The 17,066-nt window shown below is 26.0% G+C and overlaps 1 protein-coding gene across 2 annotated transcripts; it reads right to left on the bottom strand.

Annotated features, from left to right (window-relative positions):
* Positions 1 to 170: 170 nt before the first annotated feature.
* LOC122509822 (protein PRRC1-like) lies at positions 171 to 13,549 on the bottom strand. Of its 2 annotated transcripts, none has more exons than XM_043624078.1 (5): positions 13,308 to 13,549; positions 12,269 to 12,730; positions 4,923 to 5,007; positions 4,477 to 4,834; positions 171 to 863 (listed from the first exon to the last, which is right to left on the bottom strand). In XM_043624078.1, the coding sequence occupies exons 1-5, from the start codon at positions 13,396 to 13,398 to the stop codon at positions 750 to 752; spliced, it is 1,110 nt and encodes a 369-aa protein (XP_043480013.1). In that variant the 5' UTR covers positions 13,399 to 13,549; the 3' UTR covers positions 171 to 749. The 2 variants fall into 2 exon arrangements, with proteins under 2 accessions (XP_043480013.1, XP_043480012.1); XM_043624077.1 differs by having other exon boundaries at positions 4,923 to 5,025; positions 13,308 to 13,548.
* Between the last annotated feature and the right edge of the window lie 3,517 nt (positions 13,550 to 17,066).

Below are 17,066 nucleotides of genomic sequence, written 5' to 3'. Positions count from 1 at the left end.
AATTTAGTGAAACTAATATTGTTGAAGAATGCAAATATTTTTAATGAGTATTCGTGTTTTATACGTTAAATTATCGGGAAAAAGAGAAAAAAAATTCAAATGTCTTTTTTAGGGAAAACAAAAAAAATTGAAAAATCTTGTTAATTAAATTACAAATTGTATTTTTTACGTTCTTTTTAAGTGTATTTTTGTTGTTTATGTTATTGCACTGTCGGTAAATTTTCAATTGACTGAAAAAAACATCCAATAGCAAAATGCAATCTATAATGAAATTGGTTGCGAAAAGAACAATGTACTCGTACAATGAAACGACTATGAAATAACAAAACTTTAAAAAAAAATAGAAAGTGTTTTTCTTCAATATCATCCCTTATACTGATTTTATAAAATGTTGGTTTACTTGGAAATGAAAATATTTTTTGAATGGAAAATTTTAAGATTAAAAAATCATAAAAGAAAAAATTTGATGCGGAAATGTACTTATAAAGAGTTTATTGATATTGTTTACAATATAAATATTGTATGGAGTTAGTTTTTTTTTCTTTTCTCTCTTTTTGCATAAAATTATACAGATCAACTGGTATTTTGTGTTTTTTTGATTAAAAAAACTTGTGCATGTTGTGCACATATTTTTTTTTCTTTTAAATAAGTTCTCTTTGTTCTGATTTTGAAATTTAAATATTTACAATTAAACGATTATACATAGTGTCAAATCGAACTTTGATAACTTAATTAACTTCGATAGTAAATTATACAGGATTTATGGTGTTTTTATAAATTCCGGCAAGTGATTTTGCCGCCAGTAGAATTACGTCTTTTCTCGAGACTCCAGTTAAGGCGTGATGCCATTCATTGTGTGAAACCTGCAATTAATTAATGAATTCGTACAAAATAAATTAAAAATTTTACAGTATTTTAAAATATCAGGGTTGCCACAGGTCAGGGAAATTCAGATATTCTTATTAAAAGTTCTGGAGAAAATTCAATTGCCAGAATTTATAAGAAAATTCTAATTTTTTGTGTCCTTTTTTTTGCTTCATAAACTATGAAATTACCATGCATACGAATATAAAACCTTCAATTTTTTTTTATTTCTGACAATAATTTCTATTTAAATAACTTAATTATTCCAGAACTATCATAAGATTATTACACGGAAAAAGTTTTGGGCGACGAGCCGTTCCAAGTAGACCGAAAATTTACGAATGCGATACGACTTTAGTTTGGAGCAGCTGCATTTCTAACTCGGGCGTGCTGAGCGCCCAAGATGCGGCTATTGCAGTCTCAAGGTTTTGAGTCTCAAATCTTGGGTGTTCAGCAACACCGACATAGAAACGTAGATTTTCCGAATTGAGATCGTAGCACATCCAAACTAGAGTTCCTCCACTTTCCGACGATGGGGATTGCACGGTACTCAACATTTTTTCAGTGTAGATACTTAAAAATTATTTAATGAATAATTTTACTGAAATATTAATTAAAAATTAATAGAATGTTAAAAAAGTTGCGTTTAAAATTTTCATAAATAAATGAACTTCAAAATATTTCAATTTGAAAATTTTAATTAATTAAATCAGAAATTTTAAAGAACTTAGAATTTTGAAAAATTTTAATAATTCAAATTTATCTGAAATTAGTAATAAAATTCAATTATGTTCAAAAATTAAAAAAAATTCTCGTCGAAACTTTAATTATCTTTATGAATAATAAAATTCTTCTCTGAAATTCAATTACATATTTTCAAAAATTGTAATAAAATTCTTGGCAAAATTTCAATAATTATTTTTAAAAATTTCCCTCAAGAATTCAATAAAAAATTTCAATAAAATTCTACGCAAACATTTAATTATTGTCATAAATAATAAAAATTTTACAAGAATTCAAATTATTTACAAAGTTTCTCTAAATTTCTTCGCAATTATAATATAATTCAATTATTTTCAATAATTCTTTTTAGAAATTCAATTACATATGTTGAAAATTTTCAAAAAAGGACAAAACATGTATTGTATGCGAAAATATCAGAAACTTTTTTATTGAAAGTTGTAGGGGATAAGTTGCCCTATAATATTGATGTATTTAAATATTTGCATCTAAGCGGATTATATTGTCTAAAAAAAATAATTTATGCAAAATTTAACTTTTCGCCCAGTCTCCCCTATTTAAAAACAGATTTACATTATACGACGAGGAAATTAAATTTAACATTCCACTGGAATTTCCTAAAAATTTGTCCTGGAAATCATGGAAAAGGTATGGAATTTTAAATTCGGTTTTCTGCAGGAACCCTGTATGGTGAAATTAGCAAATCTGTTTCAATTATTTTCATAAATAATAAAATTATTTTCAGGAATTCAACTATTTTCATAAATAATAAAACTCATAGCAGAATTTTAATTATTTTTAATACAATTTTAATCAAATTTCTGGTAAAATGTACCGTAAACTGGGGCTATTAGGAACAGATTTCAACTTTAAAGTCTTGCAACTTTTTTGTGTATTGAAATATTGCCGTAATTTTTTGTTTCTTTTCTTGATCTTGGCGAGCACATTGAAGGGTTAAATAATTGCCTTGATCGAAGCTGGAGTTTTAAACAAAAAAAAAGAAAAAGACGCATTTTTTTGAAATTATAAAATGGGGCTATTAGGAACAAGACGGTAAAAACCATTAGAAAACGTATTTTAAATTAAAGAAGTTATTTTTTATTGCTCGAAAGCAAACACAGAATATAAAACAAATGTAAAAACAAAACTAAAAGATCGAATGTGTGTTTTAAACGTTGCTGGTATCATAGTAGAGGTCGATGATGGAATCACTGGTCGTTTTTTGCGACTTGTCGGTACCAACACTCTTTTACAATTTCGAACCATCTTTGAACACTAAAAACTAAATTAGGTGATAAAAAACAAAAGAAATTACGAAAAACTTATGTTTTGACAACACACTTTAACAATTCGGTAGAAATAATTGTGTTCCTTATATACCCGCCGTTTGTGAATTTTGGTTTTTGTTTCTAAAATCTTACTGTAAATACAAAATAAACGTATTTATTACTTAGTGAACTCAATAATGTTTACCATAAGAAATCCCATTAATAAAAAACAATCACTTTGAGATGTTAAAAATGAAACAACTTACATCAGCAATCAAATGTTTTCCACGTTTGAAACTTCACTAAAACACATTAAGTCACTTACAAGCTACTATTGTTCACAAAATAATTATTAATAATCACAATTATTGCATTGAAAAGTGTTGCCAGTTACCGCAGCAACAATTTTTCAAAAGCAAGTAACCCAATTTATCGATAAACGGCGCCGATAGCATCAACTCCACCCGAAAACAGAATTTTGTTCCTAATAGCCCCGGTGTTCCTAATAGCCCCAGTTTAAGGTACCTAATTATTCTTAAAATTTTTATTAAAATTCGTCAAAAGAATTCAATATATTATTTAAAAATTTGTTATAATAAAATTCTTTATGACAATTCAATTATTCAAAAAATTATTTATTTTTGTATTTAAATTAGAGCTGTGCAAAATAATTCGAACCGAACTGTTCGAATTTTTTCGCCTAGTTCGAATGTCGAAAAACCGACATTCGAACTAGCCCAGTTCGGATGTCGAATATTCGACATTCGACATTTCGGCGCCCCAAAACCGAACAAAACTCTGTTTGGTTCGAATTTTGCACAGCTCTAATTTAAATAATTTAAATCACCTTGAATTTTTTAACAAAATTTGATTTAAAAATGAATTTCAATTGAAATTTTAGATAATAAATGAATATTAAATAGTAAAACATAGCGTGAATTTTTAGAAATAATTGAATTTTGATAAGGTTTCAAATTATAATGTTAACAAACATTTAATAGAAGAATTTTCAAATAATCGAAATTTTTGGTAAAATTTAATTTTGAAATTATTTGAAGTTTTTATTTTCTAACATACATTTAATAGAAGAATTTTCGAATAATCGAAATTTTTGGTAAAATTGAATTGTAAAGAAATGGATTTGAAAACTCCCAAAGAATTTTTTCAAAAATTCTTAAAAGTAATTGATTTAAAGAAGAATTTTAATTAAAAATTCTAGAAAATAATAATTGAATTGAAATGATGAAAATAATTTTGGAGAAATTAAAGTAACAATATTTTTATATAGTATAAAATAATAATTTTATCATGCTTTATAATAATATTCTAAGTTTTTGAATATTTCAAAAAGGTTTGAATTTGAAATTTTTGAGAAACTTAATTCCTATAGAAAAATAATGACTAAATATTTTATTTAAAAATGAAGTTACTGATGTTTTCGAATAATTTTACAATTAAAGAAATTCGTAAATAAATGTAATAGAACATTTTTAGAGTATCTATAATAATTCAGGGTCAGGGAAAAAGTGAAAATTTTGTCTGGAAATCAGGGAAAAAGAAAATAAAATTTTTGTGACAACCTTTTTATGACTTGGAAACTAACCTGTAAATTGTTGGCTAATAAATTACCAACTGTCATTGCTAATCCCGTTTCTTTGTGTGGATAATCCTCCGGTGTCGCTTGCTCGGCCATTGTCACAATTTGACTTGGCACTGGTGTCATTTGTGTAAAAGTTTGTAAACTAACGTTATTTTTTGGATCATCCAGAAGTATTACGCCAAGATCGTACCATTTATTCTCGTCGACTTTTAATAAGAAATTCTCAACAGCCACAACTGGAGCATCCTGAGTCACTGTTGGATTTTGTCGTGTCAAACTTATCCTTTCCTCGGCACTTTTTAACGCAGCATTAAAGCCAATTGGTTGGGATGCAACTGTTGTCACACTCACTGGTATTCCTCTGAAAAATTATTATTGATTAATTATTCGCCGTGTACAAAATAAAGGTAACTACTTTTAAAGTACAAAAAAAGAAAGGGCAAACTTACGTTACTGTTGCTTTTCCAAAAACAGTTTGAAAAGCCTCACGAATAGAACTGACTTTCACTTCTTTGTCCGATGCCACGAATATATCTACATCACCACCAGAATCTAAAATTTTATTTCTTTTTTCAGTAAACGACTGCTTTTTTGATCAATTAAAAACGAAAAATCAAGTTTCATTCTACTTTTTCCGCTAGCTTTCCCATTAACAATTAGATTTCAAAAACATTAAATTCAGTATCGATTCCCGTGCAGAAATTTTGACCGGGGCCATGGCACTTTGCCCGATCTGTCCGCCCTGTCGGGACCCGGTCGGGGCCATGGGATTTCCCCCGATCTTTTCGCTACCCAGGTAGAAATCCAATACTGACTGCATTTTATTATATTAAAGCTCGTTATTTGATTATTAAAGCATGGGGAGTATTTACTTCAATATTAATAATTATTATTAATATTTTTGTTGTAAATAAACTTTTATGAGTGTCATTAAAAATGTAAATAATTATTAGAATTGCTTTTATTGAACTAAGTTTTAAAAAAAAATATTTTTCTTATTTTCTTTCATTAATTTAGACAGACTATCTTATTTAAATTAATGCCTAATTTATTATTATTATTGTTAATAATTATTTAAACCTATACTTTATGTAACATTATTAAGAATTATACAAAAAACACTTAAAACTAAGACGGAAAAATATCGCACGCACGGGGGATCGAACCCTAGACCTCGAGGACGCAAGTCGAATACACATACCGCATAGCCACGCAAGCTTGGAAGCGACCTCGCTTAAACTTCCTTTTGAATCATGGGACCGTTATATACAGTGCTATCATAATAAATTGACTGTATCATATTTATTTATAGAAAAATTATTAAAAATGTATGTTATATATATAAATTAATATGTTTATCATAATAATATGGTAAAAATTATTAATTTAATTATTCATTCTATATTATTTATAATTTAACTATTTTTTAAAATAATAAAAAAATTTTTATTATTAATAATTCACAATAATACTGAAAATCATTAATTAATAATAATTTCTTTTTTTGCCTTAAACATGGAATTTCAATTTAAGTGTGAAAAATAATTTAGAGTTTTTAAGAGTTATAAATGTCAAAAATAATATGTTAATATTATAACCACAAATAAATTTAACATTTTATGCAATATTTTTGGTTATTACCATGATAACATCGACAAATGGTTCACCCTCGACAATTGGTGCGTTTGTCCTATTGTTTTAAATTAAAGGAGAATAAATTCTTAAGACATCCCTCGAGGTCAATTTTTGAGTTTTTGATTGTTTATAATTTTTATTTTCAAATTTCAATCAAAGTTAACAAATTAACACAATTTTTTTAAAAACGGACGTTCATTTTCTTATTCCGTTACTGCACATGCTCTAAATCAGTTCAAATTAATCCAATATTACCAGCAGACAATTAAAAACCCATAAAGTAATATATTTCAATTGTCATAAACAACATTAATTAACAAATAGTTAACTTTGATTCCTCTCCAATAAAAAATATTTTTTCCACATTTTCTTTTTAATTTTAGTTCATTTGAAGATTATTTTTCCTTTATGATTAAAAAATAACTTATTTAAATTGTTATAAACAATATTAATTAACAAATAGTTAACTTATGATTCTGCCCAAAAAAAAATTTTTGTTACAAATTTTCTTTTTTACTTAGGTTCTTTTAAAGAATATATGTCTTTTTTGCTTAGAATATAACTTATTTAAATATTTAATATTATATATCCGTGGTCTTTTAACATTATCTAAAGAAAAAAGTAAACGTGAAAAAAAAATTTTTGGTGGAAAGGAACAAAAATTAACTATTTGTTAATTAATATTATTTGTAACCATTTAAATAAGTTATTTTTTAAACAAAAAGTACACATATTTTTAAAATGAACTTAAATTAAAAAGTAGACGTGAAAAAAATTTTTTTTGGTGGACAGGAACATAAGTTACATAACTATTTGTTATTTAATATATTGTTTATAACAATTTAAATAAGTTATTTTTTAATCAAAAAGGACAAATATTCTTTAAATAGACTTAAATTAAAAAGAAAATGTGAAAAAAAAATTTTTAATGGAATAGGAATCAATGTTAACTATTTGTTAATTAATATTGTTTATAACAATTGATATAAATTACTTTCTGTTTTATTAATTGTGTGGTGGTCATATTGTATTAATTTGAACTGATTCAGATCATATGCAGCAACGGAATAAGAAAATAAGCCTCCTTTTTTGAAAAATTGTATTAATTTGTTAACTTTGATTGAAAATAAAAATTATAAACAATTAAGAACTAAAAAATTGACCTTAAGGGATGTCTTAAGAATTTATTCGCCTTTAATTTAAAATAAAGAATACTGAAACCGGTTAAGAATTGTAGGCTGTAGACAGTTTTGAACAGTAAATTGTAAAAAAAAATCCCATTGTGCGCTGTTTGTAGATCCTTGGGCAAACCCGGCCTGGTCCTGGTCGGGGCCACGAAGTCGGGGCCAGATCATGAAAACCCGACCGGGGCCAGGGCGGTAATCGGGAACAAAAGTGGCGATTTCTGCACGGGTTATTATTGGCGAACAAGTAGAAGAAACATTTCCTTTTTCTCGCTATCCATTGATCAAAAAATGTAACTAATAATTTTCCAATTGGAAAAATACTAAAATAGTAAATATCGTGGAGAAAGAAAATAAAATTGTTAATTGAAAAGAAAGAAAAAAAAATTTTAATTGATAGAGAATGAATTATCAGGGTTGCCACAAAATTTAAATTTTGTTTTTCCCTGATTTCCAGACTAAATTTTCACTTTTTTCCTGACCCTGAAGAACATCAATAACTTCTTTTCTAAATAAATATTTCATCATTATTATTTTTCTATAGGAATTAAGATTCTCAAATTCAATAACTTATGAGAATATTATTATAAAACATGACGAAATCGATTTCCTCATGTTTTATAATAAATTTAAGATGCCAGAGTGAAAAAATCATTATTTCTTATCATAAGAATATTGTAACTGTAAATTCAAATTTTCAAAGATTTTAATTTGAACCCTTTTCAAAATTCAATTATTTCTAAAAATTCACGCTATAATGCTTTTAATATTCAATTATAATTTAAAATTTTAAGTAAAATTCATCTTTTAATCAATTTTTATTAGAAAATTTCCCGAGAATTCAATTATTTAAATACAAAAATAAATAATTTATTCAATAATTGCATGTTTCTTAAAATTTAATTTTTATGAAGAATTTTATCAAAATTTTTAATAACAATTGAATTCTTTCGACAAATTTAAAAAAAGATTGTAAAAATAAATGCAATTTTCTATCATTTTATTTTTAAAATTGTATAAAAAATAATTGAAATTCTGCAATAAGTTTTGTTATTTATGAAAATAATTAAATTCCTGCAACGAATTTTATTAAATTTTTTTTTAAAGAATTGAATTCCTGTGAAGAATTTTATTTGTGAAAATAATTGAATTCTCAAGAAAAATTTTATTATTTATGAAAATAATTGATTTCTAGCGAATAATTTTATTCAAATTTTTTTAAATAATTGAATTTTTTAGAATTTTTTGAAACTTTTTAAAAATAATTTTAATTAAATTTCATTTAAAAAATTAAAAACAAATGAAATTTGACAAAGAATTAAAAAAAAAAATTTTTTTACTAATTGAATTCCTGTGAAAATGTTTATTTTTGAAAATAATTTTATTAAAATTTTTTAAATAATTAAGTTGCTTCGAAGAATTTTTATTTTTTTACGAAAATAATTGAATTGTTTCGAAAATTTTTACAAAGATTTTTGCCAATAATAATTGTATTCCTAGGAAGAATGTTGTGTTTTACGAAAATAATTGTATTCTATGACCAATTTTATTATAATTTTTCAAATTTATAAAGCATTTTATTAAAAATTTTTTAAATAATTGAATTCCCATAAAAAAAATGTGTTATCTTTGAAAAATTGTATTAAAAATAATTGAATTGTATAGAAAAATTTTATTAAAATTTCAATTTTATTAACTAAATCTTGTAAAGAATTTTGTCAAAATTTTTTAAATTAATAAAACTTTTAAAATAATTTTATTTAAATTTTTCGAAATAATTAAATTTCTTAGAACTATTTTTGTCAATTCTCTGTATTGAAAAATTAAAAATAATTGAATTGGTGCGAAGAAATTTATAAACAAGTTGTTCATTTCATGACCATTTAGCTTCTTCAATGTATAAAAATTGCGGTTTTGCAAACTTTTGAAAAACTATGTACAAAAGGGTTCGTCCAGAAGATTTGTTAAAAATAAAATTATATAAATCATTTATAATTTATAAGTTGTTATATAAATATTTGGTGAAATTTACACTTTCATTTGCCAATTGCTTCTTTTTTATGATAGAATAATTTTTTCAAAATATTAATATTAATATTAAATAAATTATGAAAAAAATACAAAATTTGAATTTTTTTTTAAAAAGAAAAATATTTATTAATTTAATAAATTTTGATAAAATATATAGGGGAATGTAGTCAAGGTTGGCCTACTGTCTAGGTAGGCCACTCGCGTTTTTTTGTCAAGTTCACTAGCGCCACCTACGCGCATTTTTGTCGAAGCTTGTCTTAGTGAAACCTAACTTTTTGTTCAATTACATTTTCAGAAAATCGAAAATTGTGTTTTCTGTGACGTCGGTACAAAAAAAGCTCAAAAAAAGTTTTGTGCATAATGTGAAAAACCATTAATAAAAGATAAAAAACAAATTGAATCGTCAAGGCAAGTATGCAGAAAATTTGTGGGACTCATGGTTGAAAGGAAAACAAAGTAAAAAATCGAATCCCGAAACGTATTTCTTTATGGTTACAACAATTCGGTAATGTTACTTACTGCCAAGGTCGGCCACTATGTGTTTAAAATGCGCAAAGTTGAGAACGAGCTACTTCATTTGCAAAAACTGCAATTCTGTATAACTCATAATATAATTGATCATCTTATTAATATTTTTATTTAATTTTATTAATATTTTAGTGCAAAACTTTTTTTTATTTAAATTTATTTTTTTATATTGTTTATTGTTATTATTTTGTTATTTCATTAAGTTACAAACTGTAAACAATAAAGAATCAATTTTCCGTAACTCCAAACATGTTATTTTATTTTTTAACGATTAATGCCCTTTGAATTTTAAACATGGCCGACCTTGACTGTAATGGCCAACCTGGACTACAAATTTTTTTTTTTTTAAATCTTTATAACTTTTTCATTTTTAAACCTGTCAATTTACTTTGTACAGAAAAAATGTTCCTATTAAACAGGACTTTCCAACCATATACTTTAATTGTCCAAATTCATTTTTAAAAAAAAGTTATAAACAAAAGTCAAAAAGGTGGCCGACCTAGACTATGTTCCCCTACTTTGTATACATCAATCGATTCGTTTTCTTGTCAGGAATGTAATTTTGAGAAAAATTAATTAAAATATTAACAAATAAAAAAATTATTTCAAAAAATACAAAAAAAAATTTTTTCTGAATTTTAAAAAAATTGTATAAAAAAATTTTTGTAGATATTTTTGAAAATCCTTGTGTCAGATTTTAGGTATTAATGACTGCAATAAACCTGCAAAATTTCAGGACAATCCATCAAAATTTGTCTGAGATAATTTGTACACAATTTTTGTGACACACACACACACACACACACATCTGGACATTTGCTTATAATTGAATATACATATGTTTTAGATGAAAATGAGTCCATATAACCTTCTTTTGAAAAATTGAAAATCGTCACCAGCTTCCTCATGAGGAAGCAAACAAGTTGTTCATTTCATGACCATTAAGCTTCCTCAATATATATTATTATATATAATTTTAAAAGTTAAATAATTATAATAGTTTATTAAATATAATTAATAAATCTTCTTTTTAATAAATCAAAAAAAAAATTAATGTTATAGAGTTTATCATAAATTTTTTTTCCTATAATATATATATATATATATATATATATATATATATATATATATATATATATATATATATATATATATATATTTATTTTCTATATGTCTTTTTTACGAAAATCGAACAAAATTAATTTTTAATCGCATTAGCTATATTTCTCGTGTGATCTACGCGTAAAAATACACGTGTGCCAATTTTTAACTCTGTAGGTAAAAAAATGTGAACGTTATGGTCATTTTCATAATAGTTTTAATAGAAAGTTTCTACCGGGTAAAGTACCCTGAAAAAAAATTAATTATTCAATTTTTTTATTATAGAATAATTATTTTAAAGTATTAAGATAAAATTTCAAAAAATACAAAATTTTAATTTTTTTATGAAAATCTAAAATATTTATTAATTCTATAAATATTGATAAAATATATACTTTATGTTTATATACATGAATCGATTCGTTTTTATGTCAGGAATGCAATTTTGACAAGAATTAATAAAAATTTTAATATAGAAAAAAGTTATTTTAAAAAATCCAAAAATTAATTTTTTCAAAAATTAAAAAATTGTTGAAAAAAATTTTTTTTTTAGATATTTTTGAAAATCCTTCTGTCTGATTTTTAGTATTCATGACCGTAATACACCTACAAAATTTTATCAAAATCCGACAAGACGTGTAAGAGAAAATTTGTCCACAAGAATCGGTGACACACACACACACACACACATCCAGACATTTGTTCCTCTCGACGAATTATATATACTACACTTGAAAATTTGTAAAAATAATTGATTCTAAAAAATTCGGAAATCGACATCACTATAAGGCTTCCTTTATGAGGAAGCAAAATTGGTAAGTAATTGAATTCGTGTTAAATTTTTATTAAAATTTTGTTTAAATAATAGAATTCTTTTGGAAAATTCTATTAAATTAGTAGATATTAAAAATAATTGAAATTTTGCCAAGAATTTTATTTAAATTTTTCAAAATAATTGAATTTCGGAGAAGAATTTTATATTATTTATAAAGATAATTGAAATTTTGACAAGGATTGTAAAACATTTTTCAACATAATTGAATTTATGCGAAGAAGTTCATCAGTTTTGAAAATAATTGAATTCCTGTATAATCAGTTGTTCTTAAAATTTCTATTTAAATTCAAACAAAAAAAAACAAAAATTCAAAATTTTCTTATAAATTCTAAAAATTCAATTTTCTCCACTGCTTTTAATAGAAATCCCTGACTTTTCCCTGACCAATTCTAATTTCCCTGACTTGTGACAACCCTGATTATAATTAAAATATTGAATCGAAAGAAAATGAATTATAATGAAAATAAGGATTGAAACTTACAGATGAATTCTCGCATTTGTGGATCTAAAGTTGTGATCATAGAATTAACACTATTTTTTGCTTTTTCAGCGACTTTGCTCAGGACATTGCTATTCGCTACAGTTTCCTTTACCCAAGAGAATAAACCGGCACCAAGAACAACGGCTTGATTTTCAGTAAGTGAAACATTCACTGTTGCTTGTTGATCCGATGACGAAGTTGAAGGTTGATTTCGAATATCCTGCTGTATTTGATTTTTTTTCTCATTCTCCTCCTCTAAATTATCCACATTACTTGGATTAACATTATTTGAATTATCAGGCTTTGCAGAAACGGGCGTTGACGCAATTTGTGACGATGAATTTGTTATAAAACTTGGCAAAAGACTGGGAGGTCCAATACTCGACAGAAGACTTCCTGTCGACGTTGAAACACCAAGAGGCGTTAATAAACTCGCAGCTGATGATAAACTGCTCAGGGAATCTAAAATTACAAAAAAAGGTTTTATTTTCAAATTATTTCTCACGAATTTATTTGATATTCATTATTTTCATTATTAGTAATAAATAAATAATAAAATCATTAGTAATAAAGAAATTTCTTAAAACTAAAAAAAGTTTTACAGTAACGAAGCTGTTATTTTAAATACTTAACTACTTTACCTTCATTTCAAGAAATTAAAAAAATTGTTCATTAGATTACGACAAAGTTATAAATAAATTTTTTATCAAATTGTTTACATTATAGGTCACTTGAAATAATAATCCAAAAGTAATATACAAAAGTTTGAAAAATATCCTTATCTTTACCGTTAAGATCATTTTATTAAACATAAAAATTCAATTAAATAAATTGACACATACGGAAGGGTTTTTCGAACATAAGGAAAGTAGATTTGTGACAATTAATGTAAACAAAGATAGCAAGTTGTCAAACAACGGAAATAGGTATTGAGAAAACTTGCTACAAATAACAATATTGTTATCAGTAATCGTCATAAAGGTATAGCACTTGACAGTTAAATAGATCACTTTTATTATTGTTTTACATGTTTACTAACCAGTTTTTACAGTCTCTCCGGAAATTGAAACTTCGTCAACTCTCTTTTCGACAAATTCGAATGTTCCTTCGCCAATTGATTCGTCTGTCATTGCTAATTATTTTTATTGCCTATAAAATATTATCACGAAGGCACGCGCCTATAATATAGTTTTCTTTTTCGAGTAATTTTATAGGTGTTCTCACAAATAAAAACACATGAAATTTCTCAGATTACAATACAAAATGTCACTGAACCACGTGATCTCTTGACTTGTTCATAGAAATTCTCCCCAGAGGGAACTGAACGTAATTTCTGATGAAAATTAAATATTTTAAATTCAAATAGGTACTATGATAGATAGTCACAATAGAAACTGAAGTAAGTAATATATTAGTAAGCGAATAAGTAAGAATTCATGTAATTATTAACAATTAAATAAATAAGAATTTGAAATTTGGATTTTTTTCCGCCTACTCGGATCGACCAATCAGAGAGCGTAATTTAAGTCGGTAATACAGGAAATGTACATTCTGAGTTCTAATACTGGACGGTAGAGGACAGAGTTAACCACTTCCGCCAAAGTTCTGTAACCAATGAAACGGTGAGTTTCTTGAAAAATATTTCCTTCAACATGTTCCTGAAACCAAAAAGACTATGTATTTTACAAAAACTTTTATAGTAATGCATAGATAACTTGATGAATATTGTTGTTTCTCTGCCAACGTGATTGTCGGGGCATAATCATTAAAAAGACCCAACAGTGCGTAAAAGTAACTATAAGGGTGCGATCCCATGTGAGCAGAATACGTCGACCGAAAGCAGAAAATCATGAGAGTGAAAAGAACAACAATATCTATATATCTCTTTTGCACTCATGATTTTCTGCTTTCGGTCGACATATTCTGTTCACATGGGATCTCACCCTTACGCACTGTTTCAAAAAGTGACACTTTAAACACAGTTTTCCGTGTGTAAAATTCAATTTTAGAGGTTAGTGTTGCAAAAAATTTTTTTTTGAAAATTTTAAATTAATTAGTTTAGAATTTTTTTTTTTAAATTTAAAATATTTTTTTAAAGAGTCTTATTTATGTTTATAACACATTTAAATTTTATTTAAATCGGTTAAGTACTTTCCGAAAAAAATGAATTTTTGGGTTTTTTTCTTTTAAAAAACTATATTTGTCAAAAATCTGGAAAAATGTATATTAAAGACGAAACTCTATAAGGTATTTTTAAAAAAATTGGAGTTGTATATCATTAAAAAATATGAAAAAAATTTTTCTTGAAAATTTAAAAATTAATTTCTTTAAAATTTCTTTAAAAATTGTCTTATCTATATTTATAACATATTTAAATTCCATTCGAATCGATTAAGTATTTTTCGAAAAAAATGATTTTTTTTTTTTTTTTTCTTTCCCCCTCCATAACTCCTAAAGGAAGTTTAAAAAATTTGGGAATTCATGCTGATAAAGAGTATTCCCCATGGGGAATACTCTTTATCAGCACGAATTCCCCTAATTATCCTGATAAATCCGAACGAGATATCTCTAATAGTTATTTAGGAGTGAGACAACACGTGGGAAAATACTTTTTGGGGCGATTTTTCCCGGATGCCCTTAAATAAGAACAATTTCGATGAATGTTTGATATTTTTATGATTGGGTAAGAAAATATCCGTTTGGATTAATATATATAGTTAGTTCGTTTTATTTAAATTACGGTCGCACTGAAAAACTGTTGGTAGAGCTGTTCGCCCAATGCGGTGAACGCGCTGATATTAACGCGCTCGTCCATATGGAATACATAGGACGAGCGCGTTGTATCAGCGCGTTCAGGTTGAGTCCACAATAGGCACTTTTCTTAAAGCGATGCATACCCTCTACATCGATTTCCATTGTTCGAACAATAGAAATCGATGTAAATTTAATTAATTAATTAATTACCAACAGTTTTTCAGTGCAGTTTTCGATTTTCTACGGGAAATAACAATTTTGAATAGTTTCTAAGTGTTGTGGGCAAGTAATTAATTACAAGCCACTATAGTCATTTTTTGTTCGTTTAATTTTTTCAATGTTTAATAATTTTAATTTATATTTATTACTGAACTTAACAAAAAACATTTTTCTAATTGCTGATATTTAGATGTTATTTCAGTTAGTGAATTACCACTTGTAAATTACATAAAATTACTTAACAATTTGTTTAAAGAAATTTGTTAAAATTACTGTTATTCAATTAATTATTATTATTCTCTAGTTCATATATAAAAGTTTTTGAAGTCAATTAATTTTCTTAATCACTCCTTCCACTTAAATTAATAATTCTTAGTCGCTACCCAGTGGGCACAAAAACAAAAAACGTTCTTTAAACGTCTGTAGAACGTTTAATGTCTGCCAATTTATGTTTTAAGAACGTCCGACTGTTCCAAAAATGTTTCGGAACATTCGGATGTTCTTTGAACGTAAATTGTCAGACATTAAACGTTCTACAGACGTTTAAACAACGTTTTTTGTGTTTGTGCCCACTGGGTAGAAATTCTCTGAAAAAATTTGGCAGAAGAATTAGAAGCAAAATGTCAGTGGTGTCCCTTGTCCGCACTTAAGAAATCAGAACTTTACCTAATAATAAAAATTTTGATTCTCACATTTCTAGTACCAGAAAAATTATTTTGTACAGCTAAGAGTCTATATTTTTATATAGTAATTGTGCTAACAGAATAATTTTGATCCAGTGCTAGAAAAAAAATCAAAATCGCCTGTCCGTAAGTTTCATATTTTTAAGTAATTATCGCAAATTTTGAATATCATGTCTGATATTTAAATAACCTAGTGCAGATTATTGCCTTATTAAGCGTTAATAGTATTGTTGATTCTATCACATCTATAACTTGTACGGTTGGTGGCAGAAAGCAAGTAACACTTTGTCGAGCACACCATGTCAGTGGTGTCCCCATCAAAAAATTGTTCATAATATTAATATTTTTTAAATTTTATTGTATCTCGTTTTCAGTTATTACACGTGTACTTTAAAAACCGCACCGACTTGAACTTAAAAATAAAGTCTTTCTTTTTCGAAATTGAGAAATGAAGCAAAATGTCAGTGGTGTCCCCTCAAAATTCTGTTTCTTGCAGCTTATTATTTTATTTTTAATCAATTTGTGTTAAATTTACTCCTTATATGCAGTTAATGAAGATTTGATACTGGATTGTAATTTACAAGCTGATTTTATTCTCACTATTCAAAAAAAATTATCAGTGAAATCTTTCAAAAATGTCAGTGGTGTCCCTCAATGTTCATGTCTTTTTGGTCTTCAAAAGTATATTAATTTATGGCAGAACTCATTACAAATATTTTTTAAGTCATGTTGAAACATTCATTATTGTAATTTGAAATATTTTAACTTTTTAAAGTTGTAAGAATTTATTTGAGAAAAGAATAAACGAAAACAGAAAATTTCTTATCATTTCTGCCTATCATTTTTCACCTGGTGAAAATTAAAATTTGCTTCCACCTGCTCGACCACTATTATTTTTGTCCATCATATATTCTAGTCAACCAAAATAGAGTATTGTTAAGTTCAAAATCCAACATCGAAAAATCAAAGTTAGTAGGATCAAAAATGACATCTTAAATTTAATCACCCATATACGCTGGAAAATCAGTGCATATACGCTGTTTCATCAGTGTATATACGCTATTTCATCAGCTGCATACTCTGGGCTGGTGAATCAGCGACTTTTCGCTGATTCAAATTTAGAGAGTTGCTTTACAAATATT

This window comes from Leptopilina heterotoma, unplaced genomic scaffold (assembly GCF_015476425.1).
Source record: "Leptopilina heterotoma isolate Lh14 unplaced genomic scaffold, ASM1547642v1 Lhet_63, whole genome shotgun sequence".
Lineage (NCBI taxonomy): Eukaryota > Metazoa > Arthropoda > Insecta > Hymenoptera > Figitidae > Leptopilina > Leptopilina heterotoma.
This window is presented reverse-complemented; position numbering and strand designations above follow the sequence as displayed.

Coding starts and splice junctions, on each gene's coding strand:
- LOC122509822 (XM_043624077.1), bottom strand. CDS start 13,398: ATGACAGACGAATCAATTGGCGAAGGAACATTCGAATTTGTCGAAAAG. Junction 5,026..12,268: donor ACAAATGCGAGAATTCATCT/GTAAGTTTCAAT, acceptor ATAAAATTTTAG/ATTCTGGTGGTGATGTAGAT. Junction 864..4,476: donor TATTAGCCAACAATTTACAG/GTTAGTTTCCAA, acceptor AATTAATTGCAG/GTTTCACACAATGAATGGCA.